Genomic DNA, 26,065 nt, shown 5'->3' with positions numbered 1-26,065 from the left:
AAAACATTCTTTTCTCCAAATCTTCAAAGGAGTATACATCATCTATGAAACTCTTAAGCAATTATTCCATGACAGAAAAACGTAGTGCGCGCATGTTCGTAGGGAACTTTTTACCAGTCATCATTTTCGGTACACTTGCAAAAGCAGATTGTAACCAAGGGACAAGACCACTGTTTTCCATTAGAACTCCGACACATCCTATGAAACTCATTAACCAGTGCATACCACCAAGTCTTGGAATTATGTGGTTCCATCGTAAAACATCAGACCAGATAACATCTAAAGCTACTTTGTAAAGTTGCTGTGATCCAATGTGAAAACAGTTAATCCTTGCCCTGATTGAACAGTGATTCTTTCAGCCTCATGCATCACAGTCAAAATTGTTGAGGGATCAGATGGTGTTTTATCGATGAGTGGTAAGAAAGTTACCTTGGATTTTGGTTTCAACGAGATGCCAGATTCTCGCAGCTGCCTGCAATTATATCCATTGAAGTCAGAAGATAACTCTGATGCATGATACTTCTTATGAAAGATCGTTGCATCTACTTCTATTCAAACTCAAAGCTTGATGACACAATATCTTCAGTGGCAGTATTTGGTATTTGCAAAATGATTCTGGCATAGGGGGGTTCTTTTGCCCCTTGAAATACTTCATTTCAGTTTCTTTCAGTTCAACACTTTTTAAGTTCCCTTGTTTCAGTCTCGGAATGGGTGTCTTCGACGGTTCAGATTTTGGTGTTGGTTACGATTGTTGCCATATTGTGCGTTTGTTTTAAGCCATTTTGGGAATGAATATGTGCATCGAAGTTGTCTGCAATTATTTGGATAAGACCATCTCTCGACCTAATTTCATTATCGTTGTTGTCACTTGATGCTGCTGCCGATATTTTGAATCTTCGGAATTCTTGATATGTAGATGTGATCCCGTACTCATGCAAGTGTTCAATCAGTTTCCTGTCATTTGCTAGAAGTGAAAGTGCCAATTGTAATTTTGTGAAACGGTTTGTTACCACAGCGGTCAATATGTCCAATCATAGCAGCAGGTAAACGTCTTTCGAAAGGCGGAGATATATTTGACAAGAAAGTCATCAGAGTCTCGCTGCATTCATCTATGAGATTTTCGGGTTCAATAACACTGTATTCATTCTTGGAATGTGGCAGCTTACGAATCTCTTCCTTTATTTTCTTTGAAAGGATACTCATTGACGAATCAGCGTCATCGTTGTCGGTTTCAGAAACAGCCTTTACCAAATGGGACGCTTTTCGCTTCAACATCATAATGCTTGCTACTCCTGGACAAGAAAAGACATAGATTTCTTCATTCATGTGATCCTTCAATTTAGTGATAAATCTTGATCGATTTCCTTCTATCCCTCCTTGGGCCCTATACATTTCGTGAAGCTCCAAAGATGACCATGATTTGTCTGGAAGGTTAATAATTGACCTCGAAACGTACTTGCAAGCAGAGATCTCTGGTGAATTGATAGAATTATCACGCTTTGCTGATGCGATCTCTTTGTGGTTCTGAAATAACTTCTAACATTTTTCATGGTAGCCTACCTGTATAAATGACATAAACAAAACAATGGGCAATTAAAGACAGTTGCTTTATGTTATAAAGAAAGAATATTGCACCACACACACAAAAAACAAAGTTCAGAGAAGATCACTGTGCTACCTACCAAAAAAAGGCTGTACGCTGGTAGATATCACTATATTTCAAAAATATATACTAATAATAGTAACACTAATACCTTGCCTATGCTGCATACAAGTCGCTACATGCACCTTCTATTCTGATTCTAACTAAATCTCCATTTGCATCACCACGTTCCAAACATTGCTAAAACAAATATTATCCAATTTTAAATATGCAAATATCTAATACTAATCTCTAAATACTACTCTTTAATCTCTAATTGAACCATGGCCAAATCCCAAAGAATTAAAAAAAGTACACTCGGAATTCATTGACTTTGTATAAAGCAAGATTTGTTTGGTAACTCGACAAAACGTTTTCCAGACAACACAAAATTCAAATGCAATTAAGCATACTTGAAGAAGTACGTCTTTAAATGATAGCTTTCCCTTTCCACGATGGGCAGTTCTGCACAAGAAGCTTTTCTTCTTTTCCCATCTTTCTGGATGCTTTTTATCCTTCTCAATGTCACATGCTTTCCCAAACATTAGACAATTTTTCTTGAAATCAAAAAAATGTACTTGAAGATCGTTTGCTACGTTTCACAAATGACGTTTCTTGATTTTTGTTCTTCCTTTTCAGATATCTCCCGATATGATTGTTTGATGTATAAGTAAGATAACAGTTTTGATGAATCCAATGTTTCATGAAAGTGATCACCTCTTCTTTCGCTGCATTGTTTTACTTTTTCTTTACGTGTCAATGTCAATTGTGCCTCCATTAGCTTATGCGTATCAGAACAATCCAATATACTTTGAAACATACAAAGGGATTCCATACTCTGCACATTATTATTTAGACAAATTACTTTTTTGTTTTCTGAAAAAACAAAAAGAAATAAAATGAGAAAACAAACTCAATGCAAATATTCCAAACAAGGGTGATGAAGACATGCCATATTAGCAGTTTAGAATGAACTTCACAATGCAATATCATGTCTTCATGTTCTCAATATTATTAATCTGGACAAAAAATCCTTTAAAATGATATATAACATGCCTATGTTTGGACCAATTGAGATTTTTTCCAAATATTGTCTTCGCAAATTTTCCGGATTTTGGAAACCGCACGAAATCGGGATGTTGCCCAGGGTTTGAAATGTGGCAACATCTCTAAAATTGTTCCTATAGGGTCCCTCTAACTATTTCTACAAAAAATTTCCACTCAGTATTTCAGTACAGGTCAACCTCACCAGCCCCGGACTATAATCATATATCCACATTATGGTAAAACAATAAACTGCTGTATACGACGATTGTGGATAAAAGCTTAATAAAGTAGGCGTCACTTTCCTAGAGTGTCTCCATGAAACAAGCAAGGTAACGAAGTCGTGGAAAATATCAAAAAGAAAGAATTTCTATCTCAAGTTATTCTAATCAACTTCAACACCATTGTCTCAACCCTTCAACCATTGGACTGGAAAAACAAACAAAATCAAAATCGTAACAAATAAACACAAGATGGCGCCACCAACCCGGTTTCATATCTTCATCATCGCTGAGCTTTGTAAGGTCATCACATGTTGACGCCGTCTCTCCTTTCTTTTCAAGCCTACAAAGATACGACCATTATGTCTACCAGTAAATTCCCACCATACAATTTATAATAAGTTAAAATAAAAACGAAAAATACGATTCAAAATATACACCAAAAATGAGAACAACATGTTTAAGATAACTTTAACACAAAATTACAAGAAACAAGCAGAGATAACTGAAATTTCCGACTAAACATTTCTTGTTGAATGTGAAACTGGAAAGTAGATTTCCATAACATATCACTTACGATGCACTGTAGTTTTGTATAATAAGCTTTGTATTATTTTAATCTCTTCTTTAAAACAATGAAATGATAGGTTTTTCAAGTTGGTTGGAATCTCTGACCAGATCAATGGTCTCAATACCTGCATGAATTTTTTGCCAAAGTTCATATTTGATCTATTTGTAAAATAGCTGAGCACTGCTTATTTGATAATTTGTGTTGTGCTGATGAATGATGAAGCATTCGTGAATAAATCACAATACGTAGTGGGATAGTGATTCGTATAAATCTTGTACATATGTTGTTTTATTTCAATGTTTATTGTTTATAAATGCCCTTTGTTTCAGTTGTGGGTCAACCGTTGCTGTTGGCCAATGTCCAAGAATATAGAGTGAAACTTTTTTGTATCAGATGAAAGAAACATAGTTCTCGTGAGATTGAACGAATGATCTACAATCCACAAAAAAGTGAAGTTAGGAGAGTCGTTGTGGATGATTGATATAAGAAGTATACGTTGTGTTCCTGACAATCTAACCAGACCCGACTCAACCGCTACGCGTACATTAGTTGTCGTCATTTTGTCACGTGACTATGATTTGCACTATTTTTGTTTTACTTCATTTTGCGATGAGGGGCCGGAATGAAGCGAATGTGCAAATCATAGTCACGTGACAGGATGGCGTCAAACAAATGGTGTAATCGACAATAAACAAGTTTCTTTATCCTCCTGGAGTACGGCAATCGGAGATGGAAATATCGGTTGATTTTTGATACCCCAATTGGCTTCTTCTTTTACTTGGTTTTGTAGAGTTAAGTCGAGCAAAGTGCGGTTTGCAGAAAGACATAAACCCCTTACATCGAAAACAAGGAGTGAACGATTTTAAACTTTGATTTCTACATAATCTGATATTTTTCGATAAATCTACTTTGTCGCTTACTCGTCTATCTCCATTGTGTAAATATCCGGGTCAAAGGTCATCTTTTCATTTACCGGAAGCGCCTGACCATCTACTGCAGGCTGAGGAGAGGTGGGGACGATCGCAGGGGCAGCCTCACCAGGTTTCGGGGCGGTATCTTTCCGACAAGGTGCTTTAAACGAAGGTATGACCGACGCCCTCGCTTTGGCTACAACTCTCGACAATTGGCTCCCAACAGTCATCTTTCTGTTGGGTTTCGATTTTGCTCCTTGCAATTCTAAAAACTTAACTTCATTAGCACAAAAATACGTTTTATGACACAAAACTTTTGACAACCAGGCGTAGGGTAGACTGCATGGTACATAGTAATTGATTACATTCACAAAACGTGTTATTGAAATTTAGTGCATTGCAAAGTAGGCTAATAATAAGCAGTGATTGCTTCAGAATAAATTAAAGGGAAGCTACATAGAGTTTTCCTACTAGACATGGAAAAGAAAAAATTGTCTGATTTTCTTTGTTACTTATGACTTCATTGTTCGCAGTCCTCTTCTGGGTTATAATAGATCTAGTTATAATAGATCTATAGATCTAGCTAGATCTATAGATCTAGCTACGGTTATAATAGATCTAGCTACGAAATTCAACCGAAATAGCGCATGCCACGTAACTTATCGTTTGAACGAATCGTTAATGTAGGAACAATGCGGCCAGCCCGTATCGGACACGTCTGTGAGGAAATCTTTAACAAGTTGGAGATATGATGGTTCGATCCACATCGTTAGCAATAAACAAATCTATAGTTTACTTGATTTCAATGGGCTTGTGTCCGGGAATTTGTTGGGTTTAGATGAATCGTTTTCTCCGTCACTGGCGCCCTCCACGTTATCACCAAGTGATTCCCTTTTCTCCCCCTGGTTGGAACAGGGGGGCTGCACTGGCACCACCTGCTGATCCTTATCCGGAACTTCTTTTTTCGTCTTTTTGTCTGTTTAGTAAATAAATAAGCTGATGATGTCATAACAAAGTAAATATTGACCCAAAACTTTTGCGGAAGCTATGTTTTGACAATACAAATTTGCCATAGCAAATCAAAACAAAATATTCGAAAGTTAAAACCTTTTTCATTCTTTACTATGTTATTACTCGCACTCACAAGTTATTACTTGTGAGAACATTTTTTTATTATTATTGTTGTTCCATTACAAAGAGCACCCTTAACCCCCCATAGTATACTAATATACTGTTGTATGATCATACTGCCATCTAGATACGCTAAAGTATACTCTCTGGTATATATCGATACTCGTCTTGATTTAAGACGTGTGGCCAGTGGCCACAGCACATCGATTAGCGGCAGTAACAAACTAGCAGCGTAGACGGACGCAAAACTATGTATATGTGACACAATCGCAAGAATGCGACGGAATAAACTATGAAGAGACTGCAGGATAACAGATTCCAGAACCAATGATGAGTGACGTCAAAGAACGCAGCAAGGATGTACGTAAAGCTCGCAGGAACCACAACAGCAAAGATGTTTTGCAGTTTATGTAGGTTCAATATTTTTATCAGATATGATTAAAAAGAATTAGTAGTATTGCCTGAGTTTTAATAACTTTCGAGGCCTCTCAGCTTTTTTATTTTTCCGACGGCCAAGCATGGCATACAAGAGCTTTTTTTCCAGCAGCCAAATTTTGACTCTCGACAGCAGTAGCCACAATAAAAAATTCGTCAAAAATTCGTGTTTTTAAAAATGCGTAAACAAGGTTCAAAAACATATTATTTGCAGTTGTAAAATATACTGCTTCCCAAGTAGTGTAGAGCTAGTCTTTGACTTTGACAGATCAACACTCAGACTTATTGCGATACTTTCATCAGCAATATTTCTCGTCGGCGCGTGAGAGACTTTAATTTTGTGAAAAAGGTTGCGAATGCAAGTGAAGAGAAAAAAGTTTCACGTACAAACACGAGTTGAGAAAAAAATACCAATACCAACAGAGTGGAGAAATGTTGACTTGCGGAAGCCGGCGACCAAACATGGCCTACCAGCGCGGAAGTTTCGGAGGACATATAACGACTTAGAGGGGGCCATGGCAGTCGGGAGCTTAGAGGCCTGCTCTGCTAGATCCATTGGTACTACAATCGTTGCAAAAAGGCATTGTTAACGTTAAAGAAATGTTTTAAAAATCCAAATTTGAACTCCCTCTAAAGAGAATATGAAAACCAGATAAAGATTACATTTTACAATACTGAGACTACAAGCATTACCTCTGAACTAAAGTTACTGTTGAAAGTTACTGCTCATCCAGAAGTGGTACAAACTCGCTGTCCTTGCGTTATGCCAGTGCTTATGCATACATTTCGAAAAAGCAAAACCAAATGACACTATTCTGAAACTCTGTAAGCTGCTAGGCCATCTATCTTAAAAACGACACTACTGTATTTGGCGTAACGTACGAGGCAATCGTCTAGGTGTCCACTCCTCTTGCTTTCTACTAGCCACATAACGCTTCTCGAAGCTGTACGTCTCAAGCCTTTCCTCAAGTGTAAGTTGAACGGCGGCATCAGCTCTCTTTATTGCTGAGGCCAATTCAGCTCTGTAGTTACACTTCTTATGTAGATCCTGTAATACAACTATTATTATCTGTATCTGGTCGAAAACCTTTTTTTTAAACTATACCAACAAAAGTATCGGTATCTCTGGTGCAGCAATATTAGCAAATAGACGTATTTGGTCTAAGTCATGGATTCTTAAAAGTGACCGGTGATTATTTTACCACGTAACTCGAAGCTCAAATACACAGCAACAGTGCTGTACAACACATAGAAGATTTGATCATTGAACTTTGTCTGCATCCTTGTTATCTTACAAAACATTTAAAATGTCTCAGCAGGATTTCAAAATAGATACAACATTTGCATATCACAATCAATTGGCACAGTGATAAAATCGTCTGTGCATCATAAACTGTGTAGCTCTCAAGTCATCAGGTTTGAGAACTCCTGGTTCACCAAAATTAGGGAATTAAGTTTTTATTCCAAAGTTATCCCGATACAATCACTGGTGAATTTTTAGGGGACAATGTATAACAGTAATGAATATGCTCTTTCCTGTAGCTAATTCTTGCAACAACACTACTCCTACTTAAATTCCTACAACAAAACAACAAAATTCCTACAACAAAACTTAAATTCTCTTCAACAAAACATCTGTTGAATGAGTATTAAGTAAGAAAGCCGCTGATGAAGTCAATCATCCTTGGTTGGCCACGGTTGTGGCACTTTTCAAAAACCTGTTCAAGCCACTCATTCCCAAAATTCGATCACTTGAAGTGACAGCGGTAAATAATTTACAAAAATATAATATGATCGTTGCATCGACAAGGTCTGGAATGATCTGCGGTTGGCAAGACCGGGTGGCATGGAGAAATGCTATAGGACATAATAGACACTCGTTGGCGTCCAACCCTTCGCAGAATAGGGGACTTTAAATCGTTGAGTGAATGCCGTGATCATGACTAAGAACTGTTTGGAAAAAAATGGTTGGGTTGTTTACAAAAAAACAACAGTGACTAACCGGATGATGAGAGTGTCCTTTCGTGTATGGTTCGATGAACCGAAAGCTGACCCAGGCCCGACTCACATTGTCATCAAGGAAGACAACATGGTAGTGCGACTGCAATAGAAGACGTTTATGATGTAGCAACTTGAAGATATTCACCTACTCACATGATATTTGATATCACAGCACATTTGTCACTTCTCCAAAACTTCCCTATTCGATCAAAGTAATTTGCACGGTCATGGGCACACTTAATGAAGATACGAATTGTCACCTTGTAGTATTTTAACTATTGATAGATGAGCTATTCCTGCAAATAATATTCTCCTGCATATATCAAGACATAAGCAAGCCTGATATCTTTACTCAGTTCAGTTTGTTTGTTTTCATTTCTGATCATCAAAGCGAAAGCAATACACGTCAACACAGCAAAGATCTAAAAAGGTAGAAGCAACAAAACGCGAACGATAAAAATATGTTTAGGAACGAAATAATTTATTAAGTTGAAAAAAAACGCACGGTCGCAACACCTTCAGAAACGAAGGTACAATATCCAACCAAAATCTATCTAACCTTGAACTACCAAGCGGTTAAATTTTCAATTTACGGTTAAAATTGAACGCAGGTTGATATTGCACTCACCACTTTGCCACAGTGATCATACTCATAAAACAGGTTGATATCGGGATCGCTGTCAACCATGGCAGGCCACCTAAAAAATTAAAACGAATTGTTGACCACAAACTACAAAAAAAACAAGATTTACGATTATCGTCAGGTTGAATTACAAAAGTAAGATTTCCTTCTTTATGTTACTATTACATGATTATCACCACAAGCTCTTGTTTTATCGTTCAACTCAGCCAGGTCTTGTGCAGAGCATTTCGATTTCAGGCCGGAGCACTCAAGCAGCTTTGCATTGTTCAATGTTCATCCTTGTCCGCATTCGCAACTAGTGTTGCCTGATGAATAAACCCACTGATGCAATAACGCCTTTCATCTCCCAATACCAATTCTCAAGCGGAGTATTACGGTTATTACAATGGACCTTTCCATGCACACGAATAGACTATTGTAATTTTTAACTCACGGTGGGTATCCAGCCATCCTTGCCCAGACTATCGACCCGGCATTATATTCAGTGTACACAAAGTGGTCCTGAGAACTGCTCAAGCACGATGTCCAGTCTATCTCAGGAGACTTGCAACTGCAATAAGAAAAGACTCAAATATCTGTTCTGCGCATTTCCGCTTACCACAATCCATGTAACCTACAGGTTGAGATTGTTAAAGAGCAATGTATTAGAATTTGAGAAAAATAGATTGGAGTCAGTTCATCCTCAATCATTTATCTTTCCAGTGTAAATGTTGTTACTCAGATAACGGTAAATTTTGTGCGTGCCATCTCGAAGTTGGAAAAGACCAATGTAATGTAACCGTGTGATGTGAAGTGCCTTCGATAAATGAAAAGCACAAGCCTATGGTTAGTTTTAGGGTTGGCTGCATCGGCATTGGATCTTTTATTGGCAGAATAAGCTAATACAAACAAATTTATTTTCACACGAGTCAGTTCAGTCATAAATAGCTAAAAATCGATTTCGATCTGCTAGGGAACGTTCAAATATTACGTAACGCTTTTTTCCGAATTTTTGACCCCCCCCTCCCCCATGTAACGCCAACGTAACGCTTTTTTAATCCCCCCTCCGCCCTCCCCCATGTAACGCTTTTTCACTACAAATTCAGCACAAAAAACTACCATTCCGTACTCGAAAGCGTTACGTAACGTTTTGCTTGAACCCCCTCCCCCCCGATGTGACGCTAACGTAACACTTTGCATAACCCCCCCTCCCCCCCGAAGGCGTTACGTAATATTTGAACGTCCCCCTAGCAGCTAGATCATCTTCACTTAAGCTTATTCAAATAGAAACAATTTCTATACCAAGTTATTCTAGCATACAGATAACAACGCTCTAAAAAAACTTTCATTCACACATGTCCTTCCGTAAATTATAAGATCTGCTAGTAAAGCATGAAAATACAATTTTACAAACTTGTTTTGTGTATTGTCTTCCTTGTTCATCGAACAGCACCAGAAACTTGGCAGCACACTTGGATCGGCTACATGGCGAAGATACCTCCACTTTAAGCACGCTCTCTCACCACACTGAACCCACACACCTACGTCAGGCACGGTTTATCAAACTTTGGTTTTCAACAAGATGAAAATGCAATTTGTCCTACTCCAACATGTTTCCTCATTTTCACCAAAACGACATTTTCCTACGATTAGAGTTGGACAAAGCAACAACTGCCCAGTTCCCACATTCCAAAATACAAAAAGGAAAACAAAACTTGGAATGACCAAATTCTAATATAAAAAAAAGTGTTAAAGCGCATGAAAAATTATCTTAAGCGTTTGTGACACACTTTGGACATTTTCAAAATAACTTCGTCGACTTCCCACGTTTTGTTCATCGATTTAGCCTGCTTGTTAAGAAAGAGTTAAGTTTCAGACTTTAAATTTTAGTCGTTACTGTTAAAACATCTTGTCATGGAAATGATTGCATATCATCTATAGAAGCAATGTGCATTGTGCAGGCTATTAAAAGTATCCAGCGAAATTTGAAAAACCCAAGCAAAAACTTGTCTTCTCCAAAGCCCACAAAGAAGCTGTTTACAAAAACCTAATGCCGGAATTAAGATGCTGATAAACAGATATGTAGTCAACTTCCACCACGTCCTGCCATGTCTAACATTGGCAAGATATGTGAATAAGGAATATTTCAGGCACGAAATCGTGATGATTTTCAGAGCTATTTATAGAATTCTTTGTATGATTGAGTTGAATGTGTGACTCCATAAGCTACACTTGTTTGTTAAGCAATAAAGCAAAGTTCTGTCAAATTAATGCCGGTCACCGATGGATAGGAAAAATATGTAAAGTGATGGTAAGCCAACGGTCTAGTTTGCACATGCCTGTTCTATGGTAATTAGCAAGTAACAAGGGGTGATATAAAATTTGTTTGCTTATCCTTGCAAAATAACAACCTACAGGGATAAGTAACAACTTGTATGACCCTTCTATTTCGCGTACGCGACTTAATGCCGCGGTCAAAATGACGCAAACAGGTATGACGCCAAGCCGAGGCCGCATCACATAAATGACGGAAGACCTGAATGCTTCAGTACATAAATGACGCGAGAGACTTGGTAATTTCTTACTAAAATTAATTCGTTTTTGAATAGTTCAAATGCGTTCACTGTATAGTGCATAATGGGTACAACTTCGAATGTTATATACGGAAAACCGCCAAGGTAAAATCGGTTTTTGACTGCCCGTTCAAACCCAATCGGTCATCTTTGAAATCAAAATAGTCTAACTGACCTCCTCCGTTGTTCCTGAAATAGCTAGTAACGAGATTAACTGCGGGAAAGCAGACTTACACTTTGAGTTTACCAGACTTAATTACTAGACTGATTAGTAAGATTTCTTAGCAGACGTGTCCAACTGTCCATTCAGATTAAAATGCAACAAATGAATTAGTGAAACCATCATCCTTATTTTTTTTAAGTCTCAGAAAACAATTTTTATATATTTTTCGTGTAAAAAATGAAAATAGAAATTGCTACCATGACCAATTAAATTATTATCATATTCATAGACGCCGACTCCGGAGGGGGGAGCGGCGCCCCCCCCCCCCCGTGATTTTAGCTCGGGGTAGCTGCCCCCCCGCAAATTATTTTTAAAAAAATCCTAAATCAAATGTTTCTAAGTTCAGACTTGTGTTAGTTTGACCTTTATTGCAGATCGATCTCAATTAAAAGATCTACTTGTTGCAACAAGAGCGCTGCTCCAAAGATAACAAAAATAACAGAAGTACGGTAGCTGATAAACGCCGGCATGGTGCCGTTGAAACATGGTAACAATGTTTGAAAAACGTTTTTCTTGATTTCTTCTGCTTTGTTTTTGCTTTGGAGTGTCAGTAGTGAACATCAACCAAGTGAAGATGTGTGCGAAGAAAGACGGAAACTGAGAAAGCTACCACTTCGTCCGAAGTGGGAGAGATTGGGTTGAATGTTCAGTCTAAAGGTCGAAAGTACCAGTGTTCATGGGAAAAGGAATATCCTTGGATAACCTTCGACTCCGTGAAAGGAATAGCTTACTGCACATTGCGCAAATGGGCTGTGGATCACAACAAAGTCTCGTCACGGACAAAATCTTTTTGTCTTTAGGACAACAGTAGGTTTGGATCGAAGGTTTCAGCAAATGGAAAAAAGGGAAAGATGCATTAAAAAGCATGATATTAGTACCGCACACAGGGAATGCAGTGAAGCTAGACTGGTAGACGCAGAGGCCACAGAAACATCAAAAATTGTATCTGATTCGACTTTGAGAAACATGAAACGGAATCACTCTGTCATTGAGTGGATTTTTAAAGTAATACTTTTTCTTGCTCGACAAGAGTTGGCATTGCGTGGTCACGATGATGAAAACTCAAATATAATGCAAACGCTTCATATTCTTGCCTCAAAAGACGATAACTTAAAACAGTGGCTTGAGCGCAAAAGCTATCGTTGGTTAAGCCGTGATATTCAAAATAAAACGCTAGAACTGGTTTCGTTAAATGTCTTGCGCAACGTTGCTGCAAAAATTAGTTCTTGCCTTTGGTTTGCTATCATGGCTGATGAAACGCAAGACATTTCTTGTAGGGAACAAATCTATCTGTGTGTTCGTTATGTTGACAACAAATTAAACATTGTAGAATGCCCACTTGGTATGGTTCAAACCGATCGTACAGATGCTGCCATCTTACATCAGATTATACGTTCCACCATAATTGCCGCTGGTCTGGATTTAACTCGTTGTCGTGGTCAAGCGTACGATGGAGCTGCTAATATGAATGGGCGTTTCAATGGCCTACAAGCACGTTTCAAGCTTGACAATCCTTCTATGGTGCACGTGTACTGCCCTGGACACCAGATAAATTTAATTGTACAGGACGTGTTGAACTATAGTCAGAATGGTAGAAATGCTCTGGCTGTAGCCTACTTCAAAGTGTTGTGAATTTCGTACTTGCATCCCCAAAGCGATTGGCACAATTCCGTAACTTTCAGTTGAGCAATGACGCAAGTGGCCATCACTCATCACTACGACCATTGTGCCCAACTAGGTGGGTTTTGAAACTTGGCGCAATCGATGCCTTTTTACGTGAATATGAGAATTTACTGAATTGGCTAAAGAGTGTTACTGAAAATGACACTGCAGATGCTGTAACTAAATACCGAGCGCAGTGCAACTTGAGAGCCATGGAAAGCTTTTCAACCTATTTTACTTTGAAAACCATACATCTATTGCTTCATTCCGTGAACCCAGTTCATGTAGTTGTATAAGCACGCCACATGGCTGTTGGTAAGTTTCGTGTTCAACTACAAATTCTGTTAACTGTTCTTTCTGGAAACCTTGCAGACGATGACAGTGTGGAGGCGTTTGTAAACTCTTGCTTTGTAAATCTAGCAAAAATTGAGAAGTAGCATGATTGTGCTGAGCCAGCATTTTGAACGTAATCAATCAGTCGGCTAGAAAGTTTGCTACCCCGGCAATTTACAAAATCCGGCGCCATTATCATATCTCTAATCTTGGTAGTAAAAACAGAGAGAGACTGTTCACCAGGCATTTGGTAATAAAATTAATTTGCGTTTTTCTGGTGACTATTTACTAGGTTACCTCGTGATGTTAAAGATGATAACTAGCTTTTGTATTTCCGACGTTTCGTCAGTCAGCACGACTGACTTTATCAAGGTGGCTAAAACAGGCTAACACAACCTGTTCACCAACGATGGCACAACACAAAAACATGCTGATAAAATGAATAGAGTAAAGCAGCAAGAATCAGAATTAAAACACGCAACAAGATACCTAGAGGTTAAACTAAATGCAGTGAATGCCTAAAACCAGTAGGCTACTTTCCAACAGCGTAAATTTATCTATTGGGCCACTGTCAAGAAACGTTGAAAAGACATCAGACAAGACAGAAAACAAGGGGATTAGCAATAACAATGATAGAGAAGACGCACTGAGAATGGAAAAGGTGAAGCTAAAGTTAAAGTAATTTTTTGTACACAGAGGGGAAATTCTGACCATCTTTCTGGTTAAGAGCATGTTGTGCCTTCTGGTTTATGTACCATTTTTCTGTGAACAATCTTTTTGTATAATCCTTTTCAGTTTTAAGAATGGTGGCGTTGGTCCAAGTAATTTTATGGTCTGAATTTATGGAATGTTTGCAAAGAGCGGAATGCTCAGGACGTTGAAATTTAATAGCTCTTTGGTGCTCGTTGATTCTAGATTTAAGATCACGTTTTGTCTGTCCAATGTAGATTAAATCACAGTCATGACACGGAACTTGGCAGATCAATCCAGAAACTTCACCTTCTTTCATGGGGTCTTTAGCCGAGAGAAGGTATTTACCTATTGTCAGATAGGGTTTCATCGCAACCTTGATTCCTATGCCATTGAGGATACGCTGAATTTTGTCGGTTACCTCCCTTATGTAAGGAAGACAAGTAAAAGATTTATAAGGAGGAAGCAAAGGTTTCGGTTTTGGTTGCTGTATGCAAGCAAGTTTTCGTGGAAATCCGTTGAGCATTAAAGTGTTGTGAATGTTTTTCTTGTGGTGTGAACGTTCAGAATCATCCGTTATGTGTGTGTCCAGTCTGTTGTACAATGTTTTGGCCACTGTGAGTTTTTGATGCTTGGGGTGATGTGAGTTGAACAGTTCAACTCAACTCAGTTCAACTCACATCACCCCCAAGCATCAAAAACTCACAGTGGCCAAAACATTGTACAACAGACTGAACACACACATAACGGATGATTCTGAACGTTCACACCACAAGAAAAACATTCACAACACTTTAATGCTCAACGGATTTCCACGAAAACTTGCTTGCATACAGCGACCAAAACCGAAACCTTCGCTTCCTCCTTATAAATCTTTTACTTGTCTTCCTTACATAAGGGGGGTAACCGACAAAATTCAGCGTATCCTCAATGGCATAGGAATCAAGGTTGCGATGAAACCCTATCTGACAATAGGTAAATACCTTCTCTCGGCTAAAGACCCCATGAAAGAAGGTGAAGTTTCTGGATTGATCTACCAAGTTCCGTTTCATGACTGTGATTTAATCTACATTGGACAGACAAAACGTGATCTTAAATCTAGAATCAACGAGCACCAAAGAGCTATTAAATTTCAACGTCCTGAGCATTCCGCTCTTTGCAAACATTCCATAAATTCAGACCATAAAATTACTTGGACCAACGCCACCATTCTTAAAACTGAAAAGGATTATACAAAAAGATTGTTCACAGAAAAATGGTACATAAACCAGAAGGCACAACATGCTCTTAACCAGAAAGATGGTCAGAATTTCCCCTCTGTGTACAAAAAATTACTTTAACTTTAGCTTCACCTTTTCCATTCTCAGTGCGTCTTCTCTATCATTGTTATTGCTAATCCCCTTGTTTTCTGTCTTGTCTGATGTCTTTTCAACGTTTCTTGACAGTGGCCCAATAGATAAATTTACGCTGTTGGAAAGTAGCCTACTGGTTTTAGGCATTCACTGCATTTAGTTTAACCTCTAGGTATCTTGTTGCGTGTTTTAATTCTGATTCTTGCTGCTTTACTCTATTCATTTTATCAGTATGTTTTGTGTTGTGCCATCGTTGCTGAACAGGTTGTGTTAGCCTGTTTTAGCCACCTTGATAAAGTCAGTCGTGCTGACTGACGAAACGTCGGAAATACAAAAGCTAGTTATCATCTTTAACATCACGAGGTAACCTAGTAAATAGTCACCAAAAGAACGCAAATTAATTTTAATATCTCTAATCTATTAGCATTTATTATCCTTGTGTCATTCAGGTATTGCGTCATTCGTACTTTGCGGCCTAGGGATGGCGTCACACGTGTTCGTGTCATAAATTCGTGTATCCTTCTATTTCTGCATCAAAACAATACAAAGTTGTTATTTTAAATGAATTACATGTGCAAAACAACAAAAAAGTAACTATTAAAATTATCCAACATCAAAAGAACTGACCAAACAGGGTTGACAAGGTATAGTTTGATAAATAATTACCCAAGTAGATACCTTTGTTAAGAACTTTCTTGCGATGTGTGATGACGTCAGTATCGGATTTCCGCCGCCTCTGTTTCAACTTTTGACGGTGCTTGGGAAACTTTTCGCTTTGAACTTGTGGAATTAAATGTAAACTTTGCAATAGTTGTAAAAAATTTTACCTTAATAAAATCATAAGAAAATAATTTACGTCCGTTTACAACAATGTATTCAGTTTTTATGGCATTCCACGTTGAAATGGAAGCAAAAATAAATTGTTTAGTTTAAAAATAATTTGAAGTGAAACGTTGCAGAGAATGCAAATTGAATTTTCCCAATGCATTACACTGAACTTGGAGGCAATCCAGAATGTTGATCGGTGAAGAAATCACTTGAAAGAAAAGTACTTCCTTGATACACAAGAACACAAGGCAACAAAGCCTAAAGTTTCTGATATGCTACAGACTGAACCTGAAGTGAAGATAGAATTATAATAAACTAAAAAGGGTAGAATGCACGTCAAAAAACAAAATTTACAACGTTCAGTAATAGCACTAATAGGGCACACAGCACAAAATTCTTTAATGAGAACCTGAACCATTAGAAGCAACATAATCCAATGTCTTTCTCTTGTAAAACTTTTTGCTGGAATCATTCTTGCATACAAGCTTCTTAACAGGTCTTTGCAACAGTAGCTTAGGAGAAGTTGACATCTCATCTTGAGGGCTTGTATTTGGGGTCACCTCATTTTGAGCTTGAATACTGGAAGAAAATACAAATATGAGTCAAATGACTACAATACAGCAATTGTTGCAAAATCATGTTTTTCAATAAAAACTTTCATGTAAGAAATTCCGGTCGATGACCAATCGATGAAGTTGGGTTTTCATTGCTTTTGTTTTGAAAGAAGTAATTTTTCGAAAACTATGAACATTGCGCAGAACAGTAAGACTTCTACTAGACTTACTTAACTGGGGAGGTATTGGAGGTCCTCACTGAGAATTGTGCCGCAGCTTGACTTGGATCAGGAATAGCAGCAACTTTGTGACAAACTAACAATGTAAAAACATGGAACTTACCAAAATATTTTCAGTTTAGTTTACTTGTTTTTATTAGAGTGAAAAAAGTTGTAGGCCTACAATTAAAAATGGCAAATAGTTTGCACAACAAGAATGGCAACGTTAGACCAAAAGGTTACCAAAGTCAGCTGCCACCAAAATGTTTAAATATATAAGTCACACCAAAAATTAAGTACAATAACTAAACACAAATAAGCCAACCAACAACAGTTAAATAATAAAACAAGGCAGTGAAAAATGGTGGATTGACCCGTGTGGTGAAAGAGCACGGAGTTCAAACTTAACTCGACGATTAGACAGAATGTCAGTTGAATATATGGTCACTTATAGAAAATATTGCACGAACAAAATCAGTTACCATTTTAGTCTATTGACCGGTATGGTAAAATAAAATATAAAAAATTGATCTTACTTCCAAAAGGCTAAAATTGCAACATGTTCATTGATAAGACAAAATGTTTAAATAAAACTGTTTCTCCAGAGACTTAAACTCAAATTTCTGGAAAGGTCGTGACACTTTTTGACTTTGCATAGTTCAACCCGGGTCCAAATAGGTGTGCACACTGTGGCGCCCTGTCATTTAGGTGCTATTTGGAGTATCTAATTTATCAGAAATACTTGATTAATGATTATGCGAGTTCTCCCCCCAGTATGTTACAAAGTGAATTTCACTTTGAAACATATGAGTGTGCAAGTAGTGCCTGACTATGCAAGTAGCTTAGCCTGGAACCCAGTTAGCAAGCTCTTTTGTTTGAACAGGTGCACGAGGTGTAAGATAAAGATTTTTATTAAGCAATAAACAAATACCGAAATGCGCAATTAATCACTGCAAATAATAAATACGCAAAAAAAAACAATAAATAGACAAAACGCAAGTTAAAAGGTTTGTTTTCATTATAACTGAACAATGTGAACATAAGCAACTATCTTGTTTCAATGTAATTTACCGATGCTTGACATTTGTCTCATTAAGACGGAATGGCCCGATTCGGTGAGTCCGATTCGGTGAATGCCCTATTCGGTGAGAGCCTTTTTCGGTGAGAGCCCTATTCGGTGAGTTTTCTTTTAAATTATTGCGCGCCGTAGCCTAATTATCATTGCCGTTATAGGGTTAGGGGATAGGGGTTAGGGGTTTTTGGAGGTTGGGTTTTTGGAGGTTGCGGTTTTGAGGTTAGGGGGTTTCGGGTTTTTTTGGGGTTTGGGGTTTTTTGGGGGTTTTGAGGTTTTTTGGGGGGGTTGGGTTTTTGGGGGTTTTTGGGAGTTTTGGGGTTTTTTGGGGGTTTGGGTTTTTGGGGTTAGAGGTTTTAATTAGGCTACGGTACCCGATAATTTTCAAAAAAAAATTCAAAAAAATCAACGAATAGGGCTCTCACCGAAAAAGGCTCTCACCGAATCGGACTCACCGAATCGGACTCACCGAATAGTAGCAGACCCAATTAAGAACAGGGAAGCAGCTGACTCAGTGACTGTTATTGTCTTTCGCTGCATCCTGTCTGGTGTGGAATCTGGATCATTATAGTGCTAGTTTATTCACATTGTTTATAATTGTAAAGTTCCGATCTCGCAACAGATGAAATAAAAGTTTTCTCACTCTACTCAGAATGGATAGGTCATGTGGCGAGTAGGTGTAAGACAACGCTCTACTACTGTTGATATAAACAAATCTCTACAGGACATAATTATGCACCAAGGCTACAAGCTACAAGCAAAATGGCGCGAGTTTGCTTAATCGGTATATACTGTTTCGCAATTCTGCTTTGTTGCAAATAACTAGCTGGTTTGGAAATTACCCAATTTTTTAACTGGCCTTAAGTAATAAGATAGACTATATTTTATTGTCTTAAAACCTAGTCGGGGCTTTTGACGGAACAGTAAGTTACTCATCAGACAAGCTTACAACCCGCTTGAACATAAGGTATGTTTTTACTGATGTTTATTATACCGTAGTCATTATTTGACTTAACTAGAAGTGAACTCAGTCATGTTCCGAAACTTTAATAATTTATTAATAAAGCTTTCGTCGACACAAACCTGGAGTGACAGTAAATACATGCCAGACACGTGAATTAACAAAACTGTGTATATTTTCTGTTCAATATAACATTTTGTGTGAAAAGCATTGCCCATCTGCCAAGCTGATATAACCTGCAGTATTACCATCAAGCACCTAGTGAAATAGACTTTATTGGGAATAGCCTCTAGTCCTAAATAACCGGGTGTCACAGTGTGCCATACCTAAATATCCTGACGCCACAGTGTGCACACCTATTTGGCAGGCGCCTAATTGTCTGTGCCTAAAAGACGTGCTCTGTTTAACCCATGCCTCCATCTCCCTTTTACATACCGTACGTCAATGTTTTGACTTTTTTCTGGTCTAGAATATTTTTTAAGATTACAGCACAAAGTACTTTAAATCTGTATTTCACTTAAAAATTATACCATTAACAATATTACATATCGTTTCTAATAAGCTGAACTATCATAAGTCCAAATTTTTCAAAATTGCGTTTTTGATTGATTTGGTATCTTTATAGACTACAGTTTGTTTTGTTACAGCATCGTAAGTCCATCTGCTTTAGTTTTGATGATACAGAACGATAAACTATCGTAAATGAATGTACAGCAAACACAGCGTGAACTTTAAAATTCAATTTTCTTAAAACTGCATTTTTGGAGTTACGATAGTTCAGCTTATTAGAGACGATATTGTATATGGCGTAGTAAAGGCACACTAAACTATGTATAATTGTATATACAAAATATCAACCAATTTTATGCCTGAAGCATTGAATTACCTGATAATAATCCAGCTGCCGCTTTTGCAATGACAGTGTCAAAAATCTCATTATAATCAGCATCTGTTAAACCCTCTTGAGACGTAGTACTGCAATTCCCAGCTACTTTATTCAAAGAATTGAGTGGTTCAGAATCTGTCTGCATAAAATATATAATGCCAAGTACAGAATAAACCGCAACACATACATCATTATGAAACCCTTACATTTTTACTTATTACTTTTATAACATATGTACAGAATGAGACTGTTCATCAGGCATCATATTTTATAGTTTTTCAGTTTTTTTGGTCATTAAAGGCTAGGCCAGTGCTACTCAAACCATGGCACACATACCGATACGCAAGCACTAGCCTGCCAGTGCGCGATTACACTGAAAAAAATTTATTGAATATTTTGTTGCATTGATTAGGCCGATGTGTTTTTCACTAACTGTATGTTCATTATTCAGGAATAGCGCAGCAGGTAAGGCGCAGGTAAGCAGGCCTTGAAATTCATGGCGGACATGTCCGCCGTCATAGCATGTGATGTCTGTGGGAAGTACCGTACCATCTGGATCGGTCATAAATGTCGGCGGAGAAATAACACATGAATTAGCGATACAAACCATCATTACATAGCACGAACAATTGTGGGTCTGCTACTATTCGGTGAGTCCAATTCGGTGAGTCTGATTCGGTGAGTTCCTAACCTCTAACCCCTAATCCTAACCCCTAACCCTAAAACGGCAATGATAATTAGGCTACGGTACCCGATAATTTAAAGAAAAAAATTGAAAAAATCCCCCGTTAAGGGATCGGACTCACCGAAACGGGCCATTCTGAACAATTATTGCGAGAATATACTGTAATTTCCAGCGTATTCTAGCGAGCATCTAAAAAATGTGAATACTTTCGATTTTTACGTTGCTTCACCGATTGATGACATTGAATCAACGTAACGAATGTGAATTCTTTACTGAGAATCGATGGGAGTACGAGTAGGCTATAACGATTAGATTATACGAGTAGGCTATTACAGCCTACTCGTACTCGTATTACAGCCGAGATGCAACAAAATTTGTTAAGTTTTGGTATTACTGTAGTATTACAGTAAGAAAGAAAAGGCCCAGGGAAAATTCACTTTTGCACACATGCCACGCAAAAATGAACCTAAAGAAAACACCTAGTGAAACTTTGCAAAGCAGAAAATAGTAGCGTCACAGCGTCAGTGTAGAAGTTTTCCGACTTGTGCCCTGAGCATTGTGACACAAGAAGTCACACGACCTCGTTTGGTGGAAGTTAATCAGTTATGCGAGGTATTAACCGTATCTGTTACTGCTTCCTTTTGGCGGCAAGAGTTACTGGCCGAGACCATCAGGTCTACGTCTCTCTTATTGCTAATTACTCTGTCGGCTTATATCAAATAGCAGAACAAAGTCTGCCGTTGGTCAAAAGCCTTATCTATCACTTCAATCAATTTATTTTGCAAACTATATTCGTGATTGTGTATTTTAGGTAGAAAAGGTGATGAAGACTCGGTTTTTGACCTATTTTTGCAATTTCTCGGTCAAATTTCTCAGTTCACATTTTATTTTGAAAGTCTTCTTGCGTTGAACACAGAATTTCATCAATTTTTTTTCCGTTTCTGTGCAAATAGTATTCCATGCACTTTTTACACTACAAAGCAATTTGCGCACATAGCTAATTACCTTCCTAATTATTGTCTGCCAGCAAAGAATGACTCATATCGCGTCAGATCGTAACTCCCTACCCAGACAGCAAAATCGACATTGAATCAATGTAAAAATGACGGATTTTGCTGCTTGGGTACAGAATGGAATTTTAGCGCTGCCGACAAACACAAAATGAAACCGCACGCTAATAGTAAACTGTCAATCAAGCTATTGAATATCAGCAAATTTCTTGCATTTCATAACTGGCTGTGACAAAAGGTTTATTGTGAACTTCACAATTATCCGATACCAACATAATCGGGATTAAAAGTTGGGACAAGAAAAAAAGTAAAAGTCAAGAAATCTCAGGTTTCTAGCGTCACTGCTTCTATGTGAAATTGCTGAATTAGCAGAGAGCGAGACCATAGCAGGGTTCGATCTTAGCACTGGTCCTCTGGCCAATGTTTAGTGCGAGTTCCCCGCGGACCAGTACGAATCGTTTCGCACTGGTCCAACTGTCCAGTGCGAAAATATCATTGTATTATGTCGTTTGATCGCTTAGGGTGCGTGGTTCTCGTTTGCGCTTCTCTTCAAACAACAAAACACGTGATCCGTGCGTGTTAAACCGTAAGAAAAAGGCAATCGCAACACCACGTGTTAAATCGTAAGAAAAAAGCAATCGCAACATCATGTGATGGTGTTAAATCGTAAGAAAAAGGGTAATCGCAACAACATGTGAGCTGTGAGGTCAAGAAGGCCCGACACTGGCTATGTGTTTACAAGGCCAGACAAACACACATCGGATTCCGATTATGACCCCGTGATCGTCCCGTCATCAGATTCCGATTATGACCCATCATCAGATTCAAGTAGATTGATTGATCCAAGTAGATGGAAGACTCAACGTAGATTGAATGTCTTGCCTAGATAAACTGTTGTTACTGTTATTGCCTATGTATATTTCCATGTTATTGCCACCATTCATTATTGTCGTTTTAAGGTGGTTTTCCCTGGGTTGGCCTCGTGCTTCCCACGACAATCTTGTTTTTATCAGTAAATGGGACGGACCAGTGCGATCTCGTGCGGACCAGTGCAAATGGTGAGCCACTGGTCCGGTTGGCCAGTGCGAAAAAAAGTTAAGGTCGAACCCTGCATAGGGTCTACGCCAGTAACAGGTACGGTTAAGGAGCTACAGGGCGCTTTGACTCTTCATATATCAAATATCAAGCGCACGTTGTTGGTCTGATGAAAGCCTTTCAGAGTGACTTCGGTGAAATTTTAAAAAGCCTTCTAAACCGTATCTACTGTATAGTTTTTAAATGGCGAAGAATTATCAAAATAAAGTGATTGAGCATGACGACTGACGCTAAAACTGGTGTGTCCGCCGAGATACGGTAGCTGCTCAGACCGGATACGTTTGTCCACCATCAACAAAAAAAAATTTCGAGGCCTGGGTAAGGCGCTTTCCAATCATGCAATTCTGGTTCGACTCCCGGCTTATACTGGTTGTTGACAAACACTTGGATAGGCATAGTTGTTGAAGAAAAGGCAACCGAAAGAAAAAAACTGGCCATCCTACTCTCGTTAGTGCCAAAGGCTGAGTATAATGACAACCTTATTTTCTCGTACCCCAAAACTCAATAACTGAGTATGAATGAAACCTTTACGTTTACTGCAGTACAGCGATCAAACACAGTTAAAAATATAATTGGGACGATGCTAGTGGCAACTATGAAGGAAAAACACAAAGTGAAACAACAGTTAGTTATTATAGACTAATTAATAGTTAGCAAATAAATAACTTAATTATAATAAAAACTAGCCTTTCCAAAAAAGTAGTTTTGCATAATTATACAAGTTCATATGGCTACTAACATGTTTATTACCACACATGGTTATAATCAACTTTAAAAGGTGGACAGATCAGCTGTTACAGATTAAACTACTTACCATCGCTTGTTCAAATTTTTCTAAGCTTGTTTGGTTATTGTTTTGCATCAATGAATCTGAATCCCTGGAATCATCATTTTCTTCTAAACAAATAATTAATAAACAATAAACATTATTGCCAGAATCCCCTCTCTTTGTAATGTCTCATTTCAGGGGCAAAAAATATCAGACATTAACATACAATGTCATACCAGTACCAGTACTGATAAATTTTAGCATCCGCATGTGAAGTTCATCCAAATTTTGTAATATTTTACACAATTGACTTTTTTAGGTTTTTTATTAGGGATAGTACAACTTTAACAGTTTAACATACTGCCATGAGAAAATTTTTTGATGAGGGGGTTTGATGCATCTTAATATAGGTGCATGGCGCTTTTGATGAATGCAAAAGTATCTCTTTCAAATACAAAGCTTGTTCTTAAATTACACAAGCACGTATAACCAACTCTACAGCTTGACACAGTTTACAGCCAATAATCCAACATCTCAGTCAGGATCATCTTCATACATTAAACTAGTTGTTTCTAACCTTTTTGTACAGCACTCTTTAAAAGAAAAAGATTATTTGTGGCACCCGGTTGCAGATCAACGATCTTTCACCTCAAATACCATTAGATTGTAGAACAAACCTTAACCATTTCAGGCCTCGAAATTTGTACTTTTTTCCGGCGGTCAAGCATGTCCTACCGGACTGGCCCTTTCAGCGGACATTTGATATCTCAACCGGACATATATTTTGCTTGCAAATAAATCAGTGCGTTAATGACAGTCGTGTAATGACGCAATAAACACAATTGAAAAAAACAATCCAAATTTCCTTATTACAAAAGCAACTCCGATCATTTATTCGGTGGTTTCCGCGTTATAGAATCGTTGTGCCAAGCGATTACTGCCGACGCGGGGTCGTAAATCTCCATGTCAGGACTGTCCAGACAAATGCGCATTAGTGACTCAATAGTGTTAGCCTTTAATAGTGTTAGTGTTAACTAACTAACACAATAGTGTTAGTCTAACACCCTCCCTTATGTGCAGAAATTCTATTTCTATCAGTATCAGCGTGAATAAGGTCGCCACATTCGCCTAAGCACGTGCGGAACCCAGCTGAGACTTGCTTCTCTGTGACGTTTCTTTTTAACAAACGATCAACGTTACGCAATAATCCTCATTGTTAAAATTAGAATACATACTGTATCCTGCCGAAAAGTTCAGACAACTTTATTTAAAGGCAACATTGCAAGGCGTTGAAATGATGTAAAAATGGCTACTTTTACCATCAGCTCGTTAACTACGCCACTCTGATGTGATCTTTAAAGCAATTGCCTGTACTATTATTGTTTCAGCTCCGTATTTGTTCGCGTACAACAAACAATTGTAACAATTCAAATTTAAAACATATTTTTGTTGCATTAGCTCTATTTTTGTAAAGAATTTTGCGGCGGTCATTTATGACCGACCAATGAGTCGGCTTCGGCGGACATTCGAGGTCATTCCGGAGGTCATGTCCGCCATGACCGCCGGAATTTCGAGGCCTGCATTTCATGTCAAAAGGACTTCCAAAAATAGTAGTCTATTTGTAATTTCTCTGTTGACTTTCAGCTCCAACAGTGTGGAGAAAAGTAGACAAGTTCACTTATTGTGCGTGCTCTTGGAAAAGCCAATTAATAATACTATCTTCAGAAATTACCGTAACATAAAAATAGACACTAACACTTCAATTTGGTTTGCAAAATAAATGCCACTTTGAAACAACATTTTGATTGAAAAAATAAAAAATAAACTTTACTTATTTCACTGTAAAACTTTAACAGGAGTACTGCTTTTCTTTAATCAGACAAAACGTGCAAAAATTTTTCCAGACAAAGCATTCACCTACTGAACTACAATCAGCACAAATTGTAGGCCTACAACTAGCCTGCTACAGATAATGACATCACCAAGCCCCAACAATATAAGGGATCCCCAATAAGAATTTGTGACCACAAAACACCCTATACAGCAGGGGTTCTTAACCTTTTTTGTCTTGTTTACCCCTTGCCGAATGAAAAAAGTAAAATTTACCCCCACCATTTTGGTGGCCCCTTGTGATGTCTGTGTCCAGACTTCGAGGTCAGAAATCTCGTTGCGACTTCTACTGACTTTCCAAACATCAAATGTTGGAAAATTTGCGTAAATTCTTTTTTGTACTCTTCTACTCCACAGATCTAATTTTGTCTAAAAGCCCTGAATTTTATTATGTACATCATATAATGGTATTTATATAATGGTATCACTTTTTCCTTGCTTTTGCATATTGAGCTGGTTCAAACTTGAAAAAATGTCTGTCAAGTAAGCCAATGCACCAATAAATTTGTGGTCGCCAAAGTGCTTATAGGGTCATTCCATGTCAACTCAACAGGGTGTGCAAGCTCGACCCTCTTAGATTTTCTTGAAATTCACACTTATGTTTCATATTGATGTATAATGAACACAAAAAAAATTTCAGCTCATTATTTTAAGACGTTTAGAAATTACAGCCCTTCAAAGTCACC

General features: G+C 38.0%; 1 protein-coding gene across 3 annotated transcripts in view; it reads right to left on the bottom strand.

The window, feature by feature from the left end:
- Nucleotides 1–26,065, bottom strand: part of LOC145787594 (uncharacterized) — a 37,428-nt gene that overhangs the window by 6,847 nt on the left and 4,516 nt on the right. For 2 of the 3 annotated variants that reach the window (XM_082599364.1, XM_082599366.1), the window contains exons 2-14: nucleotides 23,535–23,617; nucleotides 19,931–20,069; nucleotides 17,024–17,108; nucleotides 16,649–16,818; nucleotides 16,090–16,191; nucleotides 9,993–10,119; nucleotides 9,033–9,149; nucleotides 8,585–8,654; nucleotides 7,958–8,056; nucleotides 6,838–7,003; nucleotides 5,186–5,365; nucleotides 4,399–4,654; nucleotides 3,174–3,250 (exon numbers count right to left, since the gene is read on the bottom strand). In XM_082599364.1, the coding sequence (XP_082455490.1) occupies nucleotides 3,174–3,250; nucleotides 4,399–4,654; nucleotides 5,186–5,365; nucleotides 6,838–7,003; nucleotides 7,958–8,056; nucleotides 8,585–8,654; nucleotides 9,033–9,149; nucleotides 9,993–10,119; nucleotides 16,090–16,191; nucleotides 16,649–16,818; nucleotides 17,024–17,108; nucleotides 19,931–20,069; nucleotides 23,535–23,617 (1,671 nt within the window). The remainder of the gene's footprint in view (nucleotides 1–3,173; nucleotides 3,251–4,398; nucleotides 4,655–5,185; nucleotides 5,366–6,837; nucleotides 7,004–7,957; nucleotides 8,057–8,584; nucleotides 8,655–9,032; nucleotides 9,150–9,992; nucleotides 10,120–16,089; nucleotides 16,192–16,648; nucleotides 16,819–17,023; nucleotides 17,109–19,930; nucleotides 20,070–23,534; nucleotides 23,618–26,065) is intronic. The other variant, XM_082599365.1, reaches the window with a different exon arrangement.

This window comes from Aplidium turbinatum, chromosome 18, assembly GCF_918807975.1.
Source record: "Aplidium turbinatum chromosome 18, kaAplTurb1.1, whole genome shotgun sequence".
NCBI lineage: Eukaryota > Metazoa > Chordata > Ascidiacea > Aplousobranchia > Polyclinidae > Aplidium > Aplidium turbinatum.
This window is presented reverse-complemented; position numbering and strand designations above follow the sequence as displayed.